Here is a 16559-nt window from a genome sequence, read left to right as displayed (position 1 = left end):
ACTTAACCTACCTATAAGACCGAAAGGAGAAGGATTTCAGCCTCAGAGACTGGGAACTCCTGGAATTAAAGCTCCCCTATATTTTCCCAATGGATTTACACCCATTTGCAATCCACTGGTAGACGTTCATCTGTTTTACAGTGCAAGTGACGCTTGCACTGTACTTGTGCTATGCTCAGTTTATGTGAAGATTATAACCCAAAATTTAGTCTAGAATTCTCACTTCCCTTTTTTAAGTTCTGAACTAACCTGAAACAGTTCTAAAATATTAAGAAGAGACCAGGTGCTCTGTATTTGTTACTTGAAGTTAGTTCAAAATTTTTTCCAGTTACTATACTCAGAAACTATATTAGATTGCCATACAGCAAAAGTGTTGTATAGGTTTTGGAATTAGATGGGTTTGGGTTTAAATTCTGTTTGAATTTGTTTATTTTAATAGCTTGGACCCTAAATAGATCATTTAACCCCTCTGAGCACTATCTTCTTAATTTGTTTATTTAATAGCTTACCTAAATAGGTCATTTAACCCTTCGAAGCATTATCTTCTTATGTAAAATGGGCATAATTGCAAAGGATTATTGTAGTCTATAAGATTGTTGAGAACAGGGATCATCTTATTTAATTTTTAATAAATTTGTCCTTTATATGTCTTGTGCCTGAAATCATGCTGTACACAAATGCTTATTAAATTTTTTTAAAGAGGGGCACCTGGGTGGCTTAGTTGGTTAAGTGTCTCTTGATTTCAGCTCAGGTCATGATCTCAGAGCTGTGAGATCAAGCCTTTCATGAAGCTCTGTGTTGAGCTTGGGGCCTGCTTAAGGTTCTCTCTCTCTTCTTCCTCTCCCCCTCCCCCTGCTTGTGTGCTCTCTGTTTCTGTTTCTCAAAATAAATAAAATTAAAAAATATATATATATTTTTAAGACTCATAGAGACACAGAGAGAGAGAGAGAGGTGGAGACACAGGCAGAGGGAGAAGCAGGCTCCATGCAGGGAGCCTGATGTGGGACTCGATCCGGGGTCTCCAGGATCACGCTCTGGACTGAAGGTGGCGCTAAACCGCTGAGCCATCCGGGCTGCCCTAAAATATATTTTTTATAAGAACTGAGTTGAATTCTTGTGAAGATGTAATCAAATAGTGGGGTTATTTTGCATTTATTATATCTTTGCCTCTTAAATTCAAAGAAACTATTTAACAAACTTCATTAAGGATACAAGTTTATGGTGAATTTTGAGATCTGTAAATCAGCTGCTTTTGTTGTAGTTGGTTGCCTTTGGCTGCCTACTATGCTGAAATGTAAAATACCTTGCATATGGTGGGCTTTTATTAAATGTTGAAAACTTTTCATTTCTCACTAGTCCTTCTTAATATTACTCTCCATTCTAGTGTAGATTTAGAGCAATTCCTTTTTTATTTTTTTAAGATTTTATTTATTTATTCATGAGAGATACAAAGATAGAGGCAGAGACATAGGGAGAGGGAGAAGCAGGCTCCCCGCAGGGAGCCCGATGTGGGACTCGATATGGGGACTCGATCTCTGAACTCCAGGATCACACCCTGAGCCAAAAGCACAGCTCAACCGCTGAGCCATCCAGGCATCCCCATTTAGAGCGATTCCTTTTGACTTCCTTGGTTCCTTGGAAAACAATGGTATTTTCCAAAGATGACAATATAATATTAAAAGCAAGCAAGAAGTCTGGAAATCGAACAAAACACCCTGAGGCAGCTGTGCCACCTATCAGGCTGAGTTGTAAAGAGAAAGTCACCTAATCTCCCTGAGCCTGTTTCCTCATCTCTCTAAATTGATTTGCCAGCCTCACACTGGTGTTATAAGGATTAAACAAGTTAATATAATTCAAGTGTGTGGAACTAGTGTCCAGCAAATAGGAAGTACTGTATGAGTTTACTGTTACTATCACTACTACCATCATTATTCATTCTCTGCCTGAGATTGAAATTGCCCTCCTAAACTTCATCTAGGCTTTAGCTCAGAATTTGTTCCCCGGATTTATGTAGAACTTCTTCAAAACACATTCTTTTCTGTTCTAGGCATGTACCCTTTGAGGTTTTTTGTTTTTGTTTTTGTTTTTTTTGATTCTCCAAGTTCTGTAAATGGTGGGCGCTACAACACTGCCATCCTTTGTTCTATCCAGGAATTTTCTGATTTTATCAGTTATTGGCTTAAATATTAACATTATAACAACTATGTTTGACAAATCTCTAGCCTTGATCAGACTGCAGTTTATCCACAGTAAATTGCACAGATGGCTTTCTTTTTCCCTCAAATAACGTGAAATTTGATGTTTGTTTTGGCAGTTCTTGTGTGGCCTTACTTAACCTCAGACCCGTAGCCACTTTAGCACTTCTGTTTGTATGTTTTTAGTGTTTGTGCTGAGGTTAGTTTGCAAATTAATTTAGATAACAAAATGACATGTATTTAGGCCACCAAATGCAGAACCATTTAGGTTAGGATCTGCGCTCTCTAACCTGATATTTGTCTCCCAGTGTTTTTCCTGTTACTGTAAGCAACTCAAACTATTATAAGCAAAAGCTGTTCTTTGGTAGAGCCCTAAACATCACAAATAAACTTTAAAGAAGTTGGTAAGCACAGTTTCTTTACCTAGTAGAGGTATACCTAATAACCACTTTTAAGCTTGATTTTGTGAGAGCACAGCTCAGGGAGATAGCAGATTAGTCTCTACCATTCAAACCAAGGGAACTTTTAAAATCCAAATTCCTTATAGATTTCTAGATTTATGTAAGTTTTCTTAGAATTAATTTTTCCCCATAACATTACTTTCTTTGAACATTTATTGTGGTAAAAATATATATAATAAATTTTACCATTTTTAAGTGAACATTTCTGTGGCATTAAGTATATTCACCATGTTGTGTAACCATCACCATCCATCTCCAGAACCTTTTTGTATTCCCCATTTGAAACTCTGTACCTAATGTTTTCTTTTTGATTGTTCATCAGAAACAGTAATTCTGTAAAATAAAGTACTTAACAAGTGGTATTAATGACTGGGAGGAGGGAAGTTGTAATGTATATGTGTCTTTTCTTGTGTGGATGAGTGTGGGACTACCTTTCATTAACCAGTGTTCCTTGGCCTGTACTTTCAGAGCATCCTAAAACTCTGCCAAAATGACATAAATTCTGTATAGTGTCCTCTTGTAATATTTTATCATACTTTGATACATTATATAGGATTTTAACTCAGAATGAAATTTTTCTGTTTAATCAGGTATAGCTTATAGGCAAAAATTTTTTTAAAAATATTTTATTTATTTATTCATAAAAGATACAGAGAGAGACAGGCTCCATACAGGGAGCCTGATATGGGACTTGATCCTGGGACTCCAGGATCATGCTCTGGGGCTGAAGGCAGCCGCTCAACCATTGAGCCACCCAGGCGTCCCTAGGCAAAAATGTTTTTAATTCTAAGTGCGTGATTCTGAGTTTTGACAGTTGTTTAATTTGTTTAACTACTGCCATAGTCCTGACATACATTTCCATCAAAATGCTTCCTCATGCTCCTTAACAATCAGCTCTTTTTCTGAAACTACCTGTGACCCCTGGCAACCAATCAAGTAGTGATCTGCTTTTAGCACTATAGTTTTCTTACTAGGATTTCATATTAAATGGCATTATACAATATGTAGTCTTCCGATTCAGATTCTTTTGTTTAACATGATGGTTTTGAGAAGTTAGCCATATTGTTGGATACATCGTAGTTCCTATTTATTTCTTAGTAGTATTCAGTTTATTTGGTAGAACACAATTATTTTATCCATTTACCAGTTGATAAGTATTTGGCTTGTTTTTGGTCTTTGGCTATTTAATAAAAAAGACTGCTGTGAAAATTTGCTGTGAATGCAAATTTTTATGTGGACGTATATTTTCATGTATTTCCCAAGTAGGAATGGGATTGTTGTTATATATGGGAAGGATAAATTTAATTAACTTCATAAGAAACTGCAAAACTTCCCTAAAGTGTATGTAACATTTTATATTCCCCACCAGCAATGTTTAAGAGTTACAATTACTCTATGTCTTCTCCAGTACTTGGTATTTTTGTTCTTTTATATTTTAGCCATTATAATGAATATGTAGTGGTATTTTGTTGTGACTTTAATTTGACTTTTCCCAATAACCAGTGATGTTGAAAATCTTTCTTTGTGCTTAGTGTATCTTTTTTTAGTGAAGCCTGCTCATATCTCTTGTCTATTTTAAAATCAGGTCATTTGTTCTGTTATTGCTGAGTCATAAGAATTTTATATTTTGGATATTAGTCCTTTATCACATAAATCACATATCACAGATATTTTCTCCCCATCTGTGCTTTGTTTGTATTTATTTATTTATTTATTTATTTATTTATTTATTTATGAGAGAGAGAGAGAGAGAGAGAGAGGCAGAGTCACAGGCAGAGGGAGAAGCAGGCTCCATGCAGAGAGTCCGATGTGGGACTCGATCCCGGGTCTCCAGGATCATGCCCTAAAGGCAGGCACCAAACCGCTGAGCCACCCAGGGATCCCCTGTGCTTTGCCTTTATGTCTTTTGAAGGACAAATGTTTTAAATTGTGACAGATCCAATTTATCCTTTCTTTTTTTTTTTTATGATTCCTATCTTTTATGTATGAAAAATATTTCCCTAGCCCAGGTCACAAATATTTTCTTCTAAGTGTTATATAATTTTAGCCTATTCGTTTAGATCTAGCACTCATTTTGAGTTAGTGTTTGTATACAGAATGAGGTAAAGGTTATTTGTTTATTCTATGTGGATATCCAGTTGTTGCAGTCTTATTTGTTGAGAAGAATATCCTTTTACCACTGAATTAAAATTAACCATCTATACATGGGTCTGTTTCTAGACTATATTTTTCCCCCACTGCTCTGAATATATCTATACATATAGTAATACATTGTCTTAAGTGTGGTATTAAGTTGTGAAATCAGGCAGTGTAAGTCTTCCAGCTTTGTTCTTTTTCAAAATTTTTTGGATATTCTAGGTTCCTTTGCATTTCTTTTTTAAAGATTTTATTTATTAGAGAGTGCATAGAGCAGGGGATAGGTGCGGAGGGAGAGGGAGAAGCGGACTCCCCACTGAGCAGGGAGCCTGATATGGGGCTCCATCCCAGGAGCCTGAGATCATGACCTGAGCCAGAGCCACCCAGGTGCCCCAGTTCTTTGCATTTCTGTGTAAATCTTAGAATCATGTTTTCAGTTTCCATAAAAATGCTTGTTGAGCTACTGATTTGGATCATGTTGAATCTAGGACTGAATTTGGGGAGATTGATTTAATAATATTGAATCTTCCAGTCCATGAATGTGGAATCTCTATTTATTTTGGTCTTATTTAATGTCAACAATTTTTTGTAGTTTTTAGTATACAGGTATACATCTTTTGTTAAATTTATTTGTATATATTTCATATTTTAACGTTTTTGTAAGTTGTAGTTTTCCAGGTTTCAATTTGTCCAGTTGTCCATTGATGTTATACAGAAATACAATAACTTTTTATCTCTTGATCTTTATATCCTACAACCTTTCTAAACTCAATTGTTATTGTTAGTAGCTTTTTTATGGATTCTTTAGGATTTTCCACACTGTTAATCAAGTCATCAAGAAAGAGACTGTTCGTTCTTTCTTTGTAATCTATATGCCTTTTATTTCTTACTATCATTACAGTGGCTACAACTTCTAGTATTATGTTGAAAAGAAGTTGTGAGGTCCTACCCTTGTTACCTAATCTTAGGTAGAAAGTTGTTAGCCTTCACTGTTATGTATAATTTTATTTTTTTAAAGATTTTATATATTTACTCAGAGAGAGAGAGAGAGAGAGAGGCAGAGACACAGGCAGGAGGAGAAGCAGGCTCCACGCAGGGAGTCCGATGTGGGACTCGATCCCGGGTCTCCAGGATCACGCCCTGGGCCGAAGGCAGGTGCCCAAACACTGAGTCACCCGGGCGTCCCTGTTGTGTATAATTTTAGCTGTTGGTTTTTCATAGATGCCTTATACTGGGGTTGAGTACATTTCTTCTTATTTCTGGATTACTGAGAGTTTTCATCATTACAGAGGTATCAAATTTTGTCAAATGCTTTTTCAAAACTTTTTGTTTGTTTATTTATTCAAAGATTTTATTTATTTATTCATGAGAGATATATAGAGAGAGGCAGAGACAGAGGCAGAGGGAGAAGCAGACTCCACGTAGGGAGCCCGACGTGGGACTTGATCCCAGGTCTCCAGGACCACACCCTGCGCCAAAGGCAGCGCTAAACCACTGAGCCACCACCCCCAGGCTGCCCTCAAAATCTTTTAATATATTCTTCCTAAAAAATCCGTTAGTAGCAGGACTTTATTTCATGATAACATTATTTATCATGTATTTAGTTCATATAACAAGTTTATTATTATTATTATTATTTAAGATCTATTTATTCATGGGAAACACAGAGAGACAGAGGCAGAGCATAGGTAGAGGGAGAAGCAGGCTCCATGCAGGGAGCCTGATGTGGGACTCGATGCTGGGACTCCAGGATCACGCCCGGAGCCAAAGGCAGACCCTCAACCGTTGAGCCACCCAGGTGTGTCTCATAAGTTTATTATTGATCAAAACCAAATTGAATAATTTATTGGAAACTTTTTTCTTATTTAATTTTGAGTATAAACTTTATGCTAGCATAGTGATTAAACCTTACAAGACAACTGCAATTTTATTACTTGTTTCTCCTCAATGCTGAGAAACATTTCATAAGGTATGCTATGTAAAATGACAATAAATATTCAGTGTAGCAAGTGGGTCTAATAGTTTAATAGTTTGGATAAATGAAATCCTAAACACCTGAAAAATGGTTTAATAAGTGAATATAGTGAACAAAAGGGAATAGGAAAATTTAGGATGGAAGAAAATTGATAAATTATATAGTTCAATCAGTAATTAGCACACATGATCAGTATGTGGTAGATGACTTATTAAATATCATTTAGTGGGGTTTTTTTTTGGAAGGAGTATCTTCTCTGCCTCTAGAAGGAAAGTATTTAATAAGAAGGATATGGAATACAAATGTATATAACTTGGGGCACCTGGGTGGCTCAGTGGTTGAGTGTCTGCCTTCAGCTCAGGTCATGATCCCGGGGTCCTGGGATCATGTCCTGCATTGGGCTTCCCGTGTAGAAGCCTGCTTCTCCCTCTGCCTGTGTCTCTGCCCCTCTGTGTCTCTCATGTATAAATAGATAAAATCTTAAAAAAAAATAATAAAAATTAAAATGTATATAACTTTGGAAATTAAATAGATTTGGTATTTTCAGTAACTCACCTTTATAAATGATACCTTCATTGTTTTTAGGAAAATAATGTCTCTTCCCTTCGCCTCATTTTTGGAATTGATTTTACTAAAAAATAATTTTTTTAAAGATTTATTTATTCATGAGAGGCACAGAGAGAGACAGAGACCTAGACAGAGAGGAGAAGCAGGCTTCCCAGGGGAGCCTGATGCAGGACTCCCTCCCAGGACGCCGGGATCATGCCCTGAGCTAAAGGCAGACATTGAACCACCGAGCCACCTAGGCATCCCAAAAAGTAAATTTTTGATGCTGCTTTGACTTGAGTATTTTAGAGCAGAGTTATATCACCTCGGTGCTCTCATAAATTTAAAATCTGTTGTGGAGTCTGTTCTGTTTTGTTTTATGCATTTGCTCGTACTTTTAGCTAGGCACATGTTCTACTTAATTAGTATAGGATTCTTTTTATCAGCTGAGTTTTACTTCTGAGTGATAATTATTAAATGTGTTTTGTGGTTCTGAGTCATAGCAATATGAATTACTTATCCCTTTTTCTGGTAGTACATTGTGAAGGGAAACTATTACTGTACCTCCAGCAGATAGGATATTTGAAGTGTAATGTGGCTGTTTATTTGCCAGGTAGGCATTGCTCCGGATTTATGCAAACCAACTGTAGTTCACTTTGTGGTTAACCGAAAGAAAAGGCTGTGGTTTTGTTTTTATCCTTAATCTTGAAATAGGGCATGAAGTGTTTTTACACCTGGTTCAAAGCTCCCTTATTTAATTATTCTGTTTGTAATTGTTACTAGTGTTTTTCTTATCTAAATCAGCCTAGGATTTGAGTTTCATGTTTAGTTTCAGACATAGGTGATTGTGCATTAATGTATGTTTTTGCAAGGTAGAAATTTAGTATAAAGCATTTAAGCCGTGGGGGTAGAGATAGTAAGGAACTCTTTATAATCAAATTAACATTTAAACGATCTCTTACAAAGTTTCAAAATACATCAGCAAGTTGAAAAAATATCACTTTTTTTTTAGTTCCGCATGTTGTTTAGATGTGTTAACTTTGAAACTTAAGCAATAAAAAATAGTATCCATTTTGGGAAATCACAGTTCTATTGGAATTAACATGGAAAAAGAAGTTAGGAACTTAACATGTTAAAAGACATGTAAAAATTATTAGGACTTTATGCTAAAAATTGTATGTAATATTAAAATCACAATATGTTCAATTCAGAATTTAGTAGCTGCATGTGGATTCTAATTATAGTGCAAACAGTCGTCTGGAATCCTTTCCTCAGGAAATGAATCATTATGGAGCACTGAACTTTTTTAAATATCTAAAGGGTTGCAGTCTTCAGTGCTTTTTGTATTTTTAAGCCTACTTTATTATTATTATTATTTTTGTCTTTCCTTTTCTGTTTGACCATGTGTTTAGTGTTCCTGTTCTCTATTCTATTTTTGTGCTGTTAATGTACTGTGGGTTTGAAGTATAGATAGTTGAGTTTAGTGAGAGGCAGTAGGATAGAGCTGAGCATGGAATTGGGAGAATTTCTCCTGATCTTCCAGAATTAATAGTCATAGAAGCATACAGATATAGGAGGTGCAAGTCATTCAAGGTACGAAGGATCAAACTAGTCTTAGAAACTTTGTCATAGTCATACTCAATGAAGGCAAGAAAGTTGTAGAACAGTATCCTCAAATTTCTGAAGAAAAGAAAATACATCTCAAACATTTTATAAACATTCATTTTATTTTTCAAGTGCAAGACAAGAGACATCCTAACCCAGGGATACCAGAGAATTAACAATAATGATGACACACTTTTAAAACCAACCAGCCGGGCAGCCCAGGTGGCTCAGCGGTTTAGCGCCGCCCTTGGCCTAGGGCGTGATCCTGGAGACCCAGGATTGAGTCCCACGTTGGGCTCCCTGCATGGAGCCTGCTCCTCCCTCTGCCTGTGTCTCTGCCTCTCTCTGTGTCTCTCATGAATACATGAATGAAATCTTTAAAAATAAATAAATGAATAAATAAATAAAACCAACAACAAAAACATACCTGTGGACAAGTCTAGGCAACCAACAGCTGAATCAAAATAAAAAATCAGAAATGGAGAAGCCCTAGAAAAATGGTGTGTATCGACTCTACTTAAATAAAATTCTAATGCTAGCAACTGTGGGAATTAGGGTTCCAGACCAGAACACAAATGTTACAGACCTTTGAAAATCTTGTCAGAACATTAAAAATTTCCTTTCTGATGGTTATAAATGTACAGAGATTTTAAGATAGCAAAACTAATATTTAAATTTTAGGGACTTTGAAAATTAAAGTGTTAGTTCTTTGCAAATATCACTGGGAAGATCGAATAGTCTTGCCTCACTTGCCTTCGTCTCAGCTGTATAACCTAACAGCACACATCTTTTCTATGCATCTGTGAGTTTGCCCTACTCCTTTCAAAATTTAGATTATCTGAAAACAAATTCACCCTTTTCCCTCTGTATCCTGAAATACCTCTGGGAATTCCTTTAATGGGAACTGTTTTGCAGGTATTGTTTCCTTTGTGACATCTTCACCCTTTATGTCGCAACCACTTTCTTCATCTGTGTAGATAATTAGGCCTTCCCTCAGTTCCTATAGCTGCGTCTCTGCAGTCTCTTGAGTGTCAGTATTCTCAGCATTTCACGGCCAGCTGTTCTATACGCTATGTTCAGTTTGAATTGCACTTGCAGTGTCCTCATTTTTCATTTCTTCACTGAACTTTCATCCTTGTTGGCTAATTTCCTTTTTTGATTATCCATTCTTGTAAATTGTCACACTGTCATGTGTGATTATCACTGGCTGACAAGGAGATAACTACGTGCTTGCTGTGTATGAACTAACAACTAGACACATGGTGATCAAATCACAGACTTTGAAAGAAGTGATGTGATTGATTACTGATCACGATGAGCATTTGTTATTTACATAGTGACTTGTGGATTAAAGAACTGGCACTGAAGTTTTGTATTTTATGCCCTTACTTGCAGTCAATATACAGTGGTAACTAAAATTTGAATCATGTTGCTGAGGGTTTATTTAACTAGATTGTAGAAACCTGTATACAGCGAAGCCATGTGGAGTGAAGACTGCCTATAATAACATCATTGCCAAAAATCCTAAGTTGAATGGAGAACAGTGTGAGTGTATTAATCTTATTATTCTTGACAAGAAGTTAGTAAATACTGGCTGAAGTTGCAATATATAAGCACAGTGTTTCTAATCTCTAGATGTTTCTCATCATCCTATCATTAATTTTAGAGAAGTCTTTTAGGGACTCTCTCCCCTAGTGAAGAAAGTATAATGTTCAGCAGATCTTTTTTGTTTCTGTCCTTTTCTGTTAAAACCTATAACCAGAAGGTTCCAGTCTAGTTTCACTTAACCTATTTCTCTGTCTTATGGCCATGTGTGCAAGGCCAGTAGCATCAACTCTCATACCCTTTGGGCATTAACATAATTCCCCTGAAGCCTGTCTTTATTTCTAATGTCCATGTCGTGGTCACCGCAGCTTCATCTTTTGTACTCCATTAATTTACTTTTGGTACTTGAGAATTTTTTCTTGTTGTTAAGCTCAGATATGTATTTAAAATAATTTAACACTGATACAGCATTTCTGTGTGTTTGTAATGAACAGGAGGGAAGATTTTTGCATGTGCTTCATCATCATCTAGATTAGAAATAACTCTGTCATGGTCATTCTTTAAAAAAAAATTCCAGGGGCACCTGGGTTGCTCAGTTAGGCATCTGACTCTTGGTTTCACTCAGGTCATGATCTCAGAGCCCTGAGATCAAGCCCTGCATCGAGCCTGGCATAGGGCTTCATAATCAGCAGGAAGTCAACTTCTCCTTTGTCTCTTCCCCTCCCTGCACTCACTAACACACATATGTATATTCACGTGTGCATGATTGCAGTCTCTCTAAAATAAATCTTTAAAAAATTCTACCCAAAATAATATCCCAAACTATAAAATTCCTATTAATAACTATTAAGAGGAGTACCTGGATGGCTTATTGGTTGAGTGTCTACCTTTGGCTCAGGTTGTAATCCTGGGGTGCCGGGATTGAGTCCCCATATCAGGCTCCCCTCAGGGAGCCTGCTTCTCCCTCCTCCTATGTCTCTGCCTCTCTCTGTGTGTCTCTCATGAATAAAATCTTAAAAAAAAATAACTATTAAGAATGTGTGAGACCTGGCGATCCCTGGGTGGCTCAGCGATTTAGCACCTGCCTTCGGCCCAGGGTGTGATTCTGGGGTCCCGGGATCAGGTTCCGCATTGGGCTCCTTGCATGGGGCCTGCTTCTCCTTCTGCCTGTGTCTCTGCCTCTTGCTCTCGCTCTCTCTCAGGGATAAATAAATAAAATCTTAAAAAAAAAAAAAAAAAAGAAATGTGTGAGATCTTCTATAGAAGGAAACCAAATTATAAAAGAAGATATGAATTAATGTAGTGATACATATAGTACATTCCTGAATGGGAAGACTCAATTGGTAATAAAGTCAATTCTCCCCAAATTAGGCTCTTCCAATTAAAATTTAAATGGAATTTTAAAGAAAATCTAAAGTTATCCAGAGGGGTAAATTTGAAAAAGTAGTTAAGAGAATTTTGAAGAAAAATAATGGGGGAGTGAGTTGCTATACTAAGTAGCAAGGTATGGTGCAAAGATGGAATAATTAAGATAATGGTTTGGAGCAGGAAATAGGTCTGTAGGGCAGTAGGATTAGGAAAGAGGCCTGTCAGGCAAATTGGTCTGTAAAACAAAATTGAGACTATAGAAATGTGTAGACAATTTTGAACTAACGAAGCTGTATTTCAAGCAATTAGGAAGAGGATGGGTTGTTTTAAAAGTGGCATTTAGAAAATTGGCTATTTTGGGGGGCAAACATAGTTATGTTTTATTTTACATCATAAAGAAAATTAAATTCCAGATGGAGTAAATCTCTAGACATAAAAAAAATGAGCATTGTTTTCAGAGGCTCAAAATAGCCTTTTTAACCATGCTCGAAATCTAGAAACCTTAAAGGAAGAGAGTGATAGAGTTAACTACATATCTAGAGTTTATAGTAAGAAGCACCAAAACAAAAGACAGGAGAAATAGGGCAGTGGGTGGGTGCCTGGGTGGCTCAGCAGTTTAGCGCCACCTTCAGCCCAGGGCGTGATCCTGGAGATCTGGGATCGAGTCCCACATCGGGCTCCCTGCATGGAGCCTGCTTCTCCCTCTGCCTGTGTCTCTGCCTCTCTCTCTCTCTCTCTGTGTCTCTCATGAATAAATAAATAAAATCTTTAAAAAACAAAAAAGACAGGAGAAATATGTTTACTATATATAACAATGTATAGAGAGTGTGTTGGCCAATAAGACAACCAGTAGAAGATGGACAAAACATAAACAGACATTTCAAAAAAAAAAAGCAATAACTAACGAAAATGTTTATCCTCATTAGTAATAAAACTTGAGATATCATTTTTTGTTTCGAAGATGGGCAAAATATAGATCATTGGTCGTCCCCTATGTTAGAGGATTGTAAGGATGTAAATTAGTGTCTTCATGGGCAGCCCTGGTGGCACAGCGGTTTGGCGCCACCTGCAGCCCAGGGCGTGATCTTGGGGACCCTGGATCGAGTCCCATGTTGGGCTCCTTGCATGGAGCCTGCTTCTCCCCCTGCCTGTGTCTCTGCCCCCCCCCCCGTATCTCTATGAATAATAATAAAAAAATTAGTGTCTTCAGTCTGATAGTTATCAGAAATTAAATATCCATATCTTTGACCCCTTGGGTCTATCTCTAGGGAGTCAATCTATAGAAATACAAGCATATGTGCAAAAGATGTATGTATATAGATGTTTATTATAGCATTGTTTATATAGTGAAAAATTGAGTTCAATCTACATGTTCCTCAGTAGAGGAATGAATGAATAAATTTTAGTGTATCCATACTTTGGAATACTGTGAGGAGGTACAATGAAGGATAATAGGCTCTAGAGTCAGATTGCCAGGCTTAAATTCTGGATTCATTATCTGCTAGTTGTATAGTAACTAGACTGACTGAACTTCTTTGGGCCTCAATTTTCTCATCTGTAAAATAGGGATAATTGAATATGTTTCAGAGATGTGATAATTAAATGAACTAAACTGTACAGAACAGTGCTTAAACTGTACTCAGTAATATTAGCTGCTATTAAACGATCACTTTGTAGTTAAATACATTTATAAAATTCTAGCATGGAAAAACTCCACTGTGGTTTAAGTAAACAGATTTTAGAGCAGTGTGTGCATATGGCATGAGCACTTGTTTGTAAATAAAATGTAAATTATATATGTGCATGTATTTTAATGTATGTGGATAAATTTGGAAGCATAAATGCCAGTCATAACAGTAGTTACCTTTGGGGAGTGAGATTTAGTAGAGTGGAAGCAGATTATCAGAATTTTTTTTATAATAATATGTGAGATAGTATAACATTGTGCAATTTATTTTTTTAAGATTTTATTTATTCATGAGAGAGACAGAGAGTGGCAGAGACATAGGCAGAGGGAGAAGCAGGCTCCTTACAGGGAGCCCGATGTGGGACTCAATCCCTGGATTCAGGATCATGCCCTGAGCCGAAGGCAGATGCTCAACCACTGAGCCACCCAGGAGTCCCAGATTATCAGATTTTTAAAGAAATATATTTTAGTATTGATTTTTTTCTTAAGCATGTATTACATTTATAACTAAATTTTTTTAAAAAAGATCCTAGATACTGTAAAAACTTCTTTCATTTAACTGTAAGAAGGTTGTATCTTCTAAGGATGTTTGCTTTCTCTTATTTTCCTCAGTGACTCACTAAAATTTTCCTTGCAGGAACATGCTTACCCAGCTGATGAACTCATGCCTTTAACCTGTAGAGGTCGTGTTAGAGGCCAGGAGCCAAGTCGGGGTGATGTTGATGATGCCTTGGGAAAGTGAGTATTATCAACACAGTGGATGGCGTGGCATCTCAGGGTTCCCAGGTTTTAGACTTTCTAGATGCAGCTTACAGTTGTATTTCTGGGAATTGGTTAAATTTCAAGACTGCTTTAAGTATTAACATTAAACTCTTTTATTTCCTTTTGTTATCTTTTATAAAAAATCATTTACCGGTTTGATCAGTGAAATATAAGATGAATATAACTTTTTAAATGTATATAAAGTCATTGACACATTATATAAAGTGTGGGTGGTTTAATATTTTTATTTGATTTTAGAAGTTAATATTTCTATTCATTTTGAAGATATGTAGATACACAGAATATTAAACGTAATATTAAGCCTTTTCAGGGGCCTTCGGTGCTTTATAGGTTACAGTGTACTATAGATGCATGGAAGTACTAGCTAATAGAAACTACCAGTCAATAAGGCATAGATACATCTGCTTATGGATATAAATCATGGATAAAATATTCAGAATTCTAATGGTTTGTATCTTATACTTCTTTCTTAGATTTTCCCTGACACTGATTGATTCTTTGGATACTCTTGTGGTAGGTTTGATTCTTCTTGAATTTACTTATTTTATAAACTTCATAATTTGCATAATCAAATATGAATATAGTCATTACACAGTAAGTCAGAAGCAGAGGTTTTCAGTATATAATATCTTCTGAGGGTAGCCCCAGTGACGCAGCGGTTTGGCGCCGCCTGCAGCCCAGGGCGTGATCCTGGAGACCCTGAATCGAGTCCCACGTCAGGCTCTCTGTATGATGCCTGCTTCTCCCTCTGCCTGTCTCTGCCTCTCTCTCTGTCTCTATGAATAAATAAATAAAATCTTTAAAAAAAATAAAAAAATAATATCTTATGAGCTTTGCTTCTAAATAGATCTTTCACACTGTTGATTATGTCACCTATCAGGTGAAAGTATATAGAAATCATGGAGATACTGAAATAATTTGTAGGTGTGTTAGCTAATGTGATGGCACATCAGGAAGTTTGTTTCCCTGTTATACAAAGAGATTGAAGCCATTGGAAGAAATTAATTCTAGAAAATACCACTGATGTTCTTGTTCCAGAATGGCATGCCATAATGATACTTAAATTGTTAAATTAGGATTCTTCTGTTACGGTCATTAAAAAATTAATTTTTTCCCAGCAGTGATTTTTAGTCCCAAGTGCTCCCTTCTTAGCAATCCTTTTTTACCTCATTGGAATACAAAATCATTCCAATTCTGGCTGGGGATGGTTTATGATGGCAGAGGGGAAGGATTGACCTACAGATGTCTTGATTTCTAGATATAGCATCTTTCTAACTTTCTACTTTGAGACCACTTACAATATAGAGTAGGCTTGCAGGCAGCCTGGGTGGCTCAGCGGTTTAGCGCTGCATTCAGCCCAGGGCGTGATCCCGGGGACTTGGGATCGAGTCTCACATCAGGCTCCCTGCATGGAGCCTGCTTCTCCCTCTGCCTGTGTCTCCCTCTCTCTGTCTCTCATGAATAAATAAATAAAATCTTTTTTTTTTAAGATTTTATTTATTCATGAGAGACACACACAGAGAGAGGCAGAGACACAGGCAGAGGGAGAAGCCGGCACAGGCAGAGGGAGAAGCAGGCTCCATGCAGGGAGCCAGACATGGGACTCCATCCTGGGTCTCCAGGATCACCCCCTGGGCTGCCCTTTTTTTTTTTTTTTTTTTAAGATTTTATTTAATAAATAAAATCTTTAAAAAGAAAAAAAAGTAGGCCTGCTTCAGGATTTTCCTGAAGACCTAATTCTCAACTTTGAGTATATATATTAAGGACTGATTAATGTTTAAAAAACAAAACAAAAATCTTTTTCAAAACTAAGCTTTTCTTCCCAATATTGTTTCTACATCCCCCCCCCCCCCCGAACATTTTCTTTTTCCTTTCCTTTCCTGTTCCCTTCGCCTCCCTTTCACATCCATTTTCTCCCTCCTTCCTTCTATACCAGCACCTTAGGAGGATTGCCTATGATGTTTTTAAAAATACCCCCTCTCCCAAGTTACTCTTGATTTAATTATTCTGGAGTGGGGCTGGGCATTATTATTTATGCCTCTAAAGCATCTCTTTGTTTATAAAATGCAGCCTCGGTTGACAAGACCTTTTTGTTTTGGAGACTTTGGTTATTTATAACTTTTTTTTTTTTTTTAAGATTTATTTATTTATTTATGATAGAGAGAGAAAGAGAGAGAGAGGCAGAGACACAGGAGGAGGGAGAAGCAGGCTCCATGCCGGGAGCCCGACGTGGGACTCGATCCCGGGACTCCAGGATC

At 36.9% G+C, this 16559-nt stretch overlaps 1 protein-coding gene across 7 annotated transcripts in view; it reads left to right on the top strand.

Annotated features, from left to right (window-relative positions):
* EDEM3 (ER degradation enhancing alpha-mannosidase like protein 3) overlaps nt 1–16559 on the top strand; it is a 72651-nt gene that overhangs the window by 7097 nt on the left and 48995 nt on the right. For all 7 annotated transcript variants that reach the window (XM_049112157.1, XM_049112158.1, XM_025430077.3 and 4 more), the window contains exons 3-4: nt 14156–14256; nt 14775–14814. In XM_049112157.1, the coding sequence (XP_048968114.1) occupies nt 14156–14256; nt 14775–14814 (141 nt within the window). The remainder of the gene's footprint in view (nt 1–14155; nt 14257–14774; nt 14815–16559) is intronic.

This window comes from Canis lupus, chromosome 7 (assembly GCF_003254725.2).
Source record: "Canis lupus dingo isolate Sandy chromosome 7, ASM325472v2, whole genome shotgun sequence".
Classification (NCBI taxonomy): Eukaryota; Metazoa; Chordata; class Mammalia; order Carnivora; family Canidae; genus Canis; species Canis lupus.
Note: the sequence above shows the minus strand (reverse complement) of the source record. Positions and strands in the feature narration are given on the sequence as shown.